At 42.5% G+C, this 6,000-nt stretch overlaps 1 protein-coding gene across 1 annotated transcript in view; it reads left to right on the plus strand.

Moving 5' to 3' along the window:
• Window positions 1-5,371, plus strand: part of IL21R (interleukin 21 receptor) — a 47,205-nt gene extending 41,834 nt beyond the window's left edge. Inside the window, exon 9 of the mRNA XM_040356714.1 lies at window positions 3,366-5,371. Coding sequence (XP_040212648.1) covers window positions 3,366-4,184 — 819 coding nt within the window. The 3' untranslated portion in view covers window positions 4,185-5,371. The remainder of the gene's footprint in view (window positions 1-3,365) is intronic.
• The last annotated feature ends 629 nt before the right edge of the window (window positions 5,372-6,000 follow it).

The raw sequence follows: 6,000 nt of genomic DNA on the forward strand, positions 1-6,000 counted from the left end.
GCCGTAGTAATGGAATGTCCACACAGCAGGTTTCTTTTTCTTGTGCTTTTATTTACCCAACAAGGTAAAACAGTTGGACTTGGTGAAGAATAGAGGAATAGCAGAGATGGAGAATACAGATTCAGGTGTAGGTAAGGAAACAGTCCGGCTTCCAAACGACAAACTTTACTTCGCCACTCCAGCCGGAATGGGTATAGCGCACCTGGACAGGCCTCTCTCACAAGCCTGGCAGCCAGAATAACACTCGAACTTGGGGTTAAGTCTCTGCCACAGACCCTCCCAATGGTTGCATAAAATAGTGGTCTGAAGTCCCCTTGAATGGACTTAACACCTGGATATCCTTCAGGTAGTTTAGATTTGGGTAACGACTGATAGGTGGCCAACATTCAGCCTCTCAGTGTCCGGTTCCCCTTCTCCCCGATGGATGGTCAGGCCCCTATTGGAACACCAGCCTCTCTTGGTACTCCTCAGGCAGACTCTCCACCGAACAGCTTCCTCCAACAGGACGGACAGCCCGGGACCTCTTTAGGTGGGGACCCAGTCGATTACTGAGTCCCAAGCGGCAGATCAATTTCTCCGGGCCAACGTGGCCCAAAGCCAGGATCTCTGCGTACCACATAATTTTTCAGGTTCTGAAAAATGACAAAAAAAAAATTCGAACATGCTGCATTTTTTAACGTCGTTTTAAACGATGCCGTTTTTCGGGTTGTAAAAATGATCGTGTGTGGGCTAAAACGACGAAAAAAAACTGCAAGAAGCAAGTTATGAGACGGGAACGCTCGTTCTGGTAAAACTACCATTCATAATGGAGTAAGCACATTCATCACGCTGTAACAGAAAAAAAAGTACCCCGTGACCAAGTCTTTCTGAGACGAAACGTTGGGAGGAGACGTGCTGACGTCACCGCGATTGAGGACAACTCGTTCTGTTACCGGCCGGATTTTTATGCTGTTTTTTATCGTCGAATTTGTAAGTGTGTTACTGTTTAACTCATTAAATGCTCCAAACGTTATTATGCCATTGTGAGTTTTTCTTCTTCATGATCTTTGACTGCCTGGTGAGTCCGAGGACCGCTCTGTGAGAAGATCCTTTTATCTGCTGTTCACATCCCCTCTGCCACTTCTGATCCTTAGGGATCCATGGCTCTGGTAAGGGTCAGTGTGTACTCTGGTGGTGGTTTTTATATGTCACACTGTTCGTTTACCAGTCACTGGGGGATGTCCTGTGTATAGGTGCTATACAGTATTACACTATTTTAGTTTATTTGTTTTTCTGGATACTCCGCTGGTGGACTATTGGGAGGATCGTATCAAGACTCTGATCCCCTGTGCAGCCCAGGTGTTTGGCTACTCGCTCGGCTTGATCCATTAGGATCTTATAATTCGGTAAGGGCCAGCATTTTCAGGGAGCTGTGATCCAGATTTTCCTTCACTTGTGTGATAGTTCCCCACCACATGGAATTTAAATTATTATGGGACTTCATTTTGATTTTGATTTTTTCACTAGAATTATTTGATATATATTTTGTTGGACTCTCACATTCATTTCCACATTGTTTATGACCCAATAAGTCATACTTATTCACTTATTTATTTATTTTGTTTAGCGCAACTCCACCTCCTTGACCAGAAAAAAAAGTGCGAATCGTCTTTTACTAACACAGAATCAGCTAAAGCAGCCCAAAGGCAAATGGAACTTCCCTTTTAAAGTGCCGTCGTACGTGGTGTACATCACTGCGCTTTGCTAGATCATTGTTTAAAAACGATGGTGTGTGGGCTATGTCGTTTTAATGATGAAGTTGGGAAAACGTTGTTTTTTAAACATGCTGAAAAACAACGTTTTTTTTTTCATGCTGAAAAATTATCGTGTGTACGCGACATTAGGCTTCAATACTAGATATTATCAGCAGGCAAATTCTGTAATTGCAGATAGGGAATTAACATTTTCTAGAAATTCCCTTTACGTGTGAAAGATTTTTCATTAGCTAAATAATTATAATTGACAGAAATAACTAGGGTTGTCCCGATACCACTTTTTTAAGACCGAGTACAAGTACCGATACTTTTTTTCAAGTACTCGCTGATACCGATTACGATACTTTTTTTAATGTCATGTGACAGTGACGCTTTGAAACCTGTTGTCTCAGTTTAGAAGTCCTTTGATAAAAGATACCAGCCAGTCTGCAGCCCTAATAGCAGGACAGAGAAAAAGGAAGTAATATTGTGGTCCAACACCTAGCATGACAAATGTTTTACTGGTTGGAGTTCTTAGAATACAAAGAGATTTGAAAACATTGTACTTAGCAGCACTCATCTAATGCCCCATCTGCACACTATCAAGGGAAATGTGACATCTGTGATGAATAAAGTGCACTTGTTAGCATACTTCATACAAGCAGTTGTGCTCTACTGTAATGCAATCTCCAGCAGTCGGCATGGGGGTGAAGTCAGGCTTGGAGTGACCTTTTTATTTATGAGGGCAAGGTTTTAATGGCCTGTATTGTTGTCTGCAGCATGGAAGTGTATGCTGACCACTGATGGGCACAAGGTGAATATCATGGTGGTGTTTTATTTTTTTTAATGTGGTTGATGTCCTTTGTGGCCCTTTTTGGGAACATGGATCTCTGTGGTTACTGTATATGTCACTATTCCATTATTATTTTTTACTGTGTGTTAGTACCATTTTGGAGAACCACGACCTACCCAATCCGATACCTGGGAGAGAGAGAGGCCAGTGTGTAATGCCTGTGTGGATACCTGGGAGAGATAGAGAGGCAGCGTGTAATGCCTGTGTGGATACCTGGGAGAGATAGAGAGGCAGCGTGTAATGCCTTGTTCCTGTATAATGCTCAGACAGCAGCCATCCAGTGTACAAAAGCTGCGCCTCCTCCTCCTCCTCGTCCGTGATAGGGGAACTCAGTTTCCCATCAGTGAGTTAGTGTTCCGCCTATCACGGACATCCTCTCATCCTTGTCCATGAGATGAGGATGAGGATGAGAGGGTGTCCGTGATAGGCAGAACACTGACTCACTTGCTGGGAGTGTTCCCCTATCACAGACGAGAAGGAGGCGCGGCTTTTATACACTGGATGGCTGCCGTCTGAGCATTATACAGGGACACAGGAATTACACGCTGCCTCTCTATCTCTCCCAGGTATCCACACAGGCATTACACGCTGGGCTCTCTTTCTCTCCCAGGTATCGGATCAGGCATCGGGAGGATTTGCGCCAGTACAAGTACTCGCGCAAATGCTCTGTATCGATCCCGATACCGATACTAGTATCGGTATCGGGACAACCCTAGAAATAACCAGAAAGTGCCTTCTACTGCCACATAATCAGTGATTTATATATTAATTTTTTTCAGAGCTGGCTGGGTTCTTCTTACTACCAAGCAACACCTTTTGATAGCATGGCATTCCCAGAAATCTTTGAAGTCTACAGCCAAAGTTTGCTGAAGAATGCATCCAAGCAGGATCTCAACAGCTTGGAAAAACAGAAGTTTTTACTTACCAAGCCAAGCCCAAGTAGAGACAACCAAAAGTGCAGGAAGTGTGACTGTAATAAAGCAGTTCTAGACAAGGTCTCTGAAAACCTACCCATGGGCACTCAGCCATGTCCTCACTTCAACACCAGGGGGGATGGTCTGGAAGCTGCCATGGATAAGAGTGGAGATGACAGCTACCCTTGTGTTAACCTTGACAGCGACAGCAGCAAACTGTTGAACCCCATGCTTGACCAGATATCAGATTCTCAAGCTGCCACAAACTTTTCAGCTCACTCTAATGTCCGTCTGCATGAAGGTTTCCTGGGACCAAATATCAGTATTCTGGACCTGGTTCCAGCTTCACCAGAAGGATGGGAGTTTCAAGATTCTCCAAGCCATGATGATGATGAAAATGTTTTTTACAATGACAATTATAATGCATTTTCTCCAGACTCAGGGGATAGCGCTGATTTTGGCTATCCTAGGATTTGCCTAGATTTGGACACCATTGACAGTGGTTTCTGTGATTCTGAATGTGGGAGCCCAGTTGACAGTGATTTTGGAAACAAAGACACACTGCCAAAACCACTTAGCTCAGACACCAGAGAAGAAGAAACGTATGAAAGAAATTATGTGAAACAGTGGGTGCCAAGTCATTCTGTATTAGCTGAATCAATAACAAAAAACCTAACAGAGTAAAGTACCTCATCTGGGTCTTTAAATACTTGTGTATCTTTGGATGGAATGGTTTGATCTATGCAAACACTTTATGGCAAACAGCCAAAGCCACTTTCTTTAAAGTTCCACCAGCAAAACAATGGAAGGGTGGGATTTGGTGACACTGATAGTCAAGCTAAGGTCACATTTCGATAAAGCCTTTGGTCCCTTTCTCCCACAATCCATTTGGAAATCGAAATTGCTAAATTGAATATGGATATTGGGATTTTGGTCAGGACTTTTGAATTCATGAAATTGTCATCCAAATTTGAGAATCAACTCTACTCCCAACAGGGGACACAGACAACAATTAAAGCCTAATAGAGGCACTTACCCTTTTGCAATTTATTTAAATCAAAATATTTCAGATATAGTTCCACTTTTAAGCTGAAAATACATTAAGCATAAGCCCTCTCACTTCAAATATTTAAAATCTATAGGATGGTCAGAGTATTGGATCAATAATAGCTACCTATAACTAATTTCTGGTGTTCCTGCCTTGATGGCTATTGTGTCAAGTCGGACAAGGTAGCCAGACTGGAGTTTGGGAAAAAGTGGAAAAATAACAACAATAAAACTGGAGTGCTTGCTAACAGTGAGCAACTCTATTCCCTAATTGATTTTCCTAGGCAATAATAGATAATACCTCATTGGTCACCATGTGCAACAACTGTTCTTGCGTTCCTACGTTACTTCCTCCACTCTTTATAAAAGGGCTAATTAAGCCTAGTACAGTACACACTGCAGGCTGAACGAAAAAAAAACTGAGGGGCTCGGGAAGAAGGTCCTGTACAAACAATCCTATGTTAGTATGGTGATCGGCAGACCTTTTTTGGTCATGCCCCTTTGACAGAAGCCACACATTTTAACCAGCTTCTGTCGAACTGGCTGCTGTACACATGGGCTAAATATCGTCCGTTTTCTATTGAACTGCTCGATATTCCGTCTGTGTGTACAGCCCATTATTGTGGCTTACTTATCAGTGGTGCTGACTGGTTGTTTTTGGAGTTGCATGGATACTTATTCACATCTAGGAATACCAATAGCAGCATCTTCCCTAACAACTTATTCATGTTAGCAGGGCTGATTTCAGGTAAGGCCTCACAGTATAAACAGCCTTTGGTAATCCTCAGATTTCGTGATGCCTTGCAGACATTCAAGGCACCCAGTGCCAGAGGCAGCAAAACAACCCCAAAACATCATTAAACCTCCACCATATTTCACTGTAGGTACTCTGATCTTTTCTTTGTAGGCCTCATTCTGTTTTTGGTAAACAGTAGAATGATGTGCTTTACCAAAAAGCTCTATCTTGGTCTCATCTCTCCACAAGACGTTTTCCCAGAAGCATTTTGGCTTACACAAGTACATTTTGGCAAACTGTAGTCTTGCTTTTTTATGTCTCTGTGTCAGCAGTGGGGCCCTCCTGGGTCTCCTGCCATAGCATTTCATTTAAATGTAGATGGATAGTTCTCGCTGACACTGATGCTCCCTGAGCCTGCAGGACAGCATGAATTTCTTTGTAGTTATAGTATGTGAATTGCACTCCCCTAGTGGTTCATCTATCACCACCTACTTTTGGGCAATGATTTTAATTATTAGCCCCCAATACATATCACTTCCATTTGATAATACACCGAATATGTGTATATATATATGTGCCAAGTGCCAAATACAAATATTCTTCTCAGGAAAATTGTAAAAACTCAAAGAAACACAAAACCACAAAAAAAGTGCATATATCTACTTATACGCTTATGATATGGTGCTCATATAAACCTTGGTGCCCCTATCCCAGATA

Source organism: Rana temporaria, chromosome 6 (genome assembly GCF_905171775.1).
Source record: "Rana temporaria chromosome 6, aRanTem1.1, whole genome shotgun sequence".
Classification (NCBI taxonomy): Eukaryota; Metazoa; Chordata; class Amphibia; order Anura; family Ranidae; genus Rana; species Rana temporaria.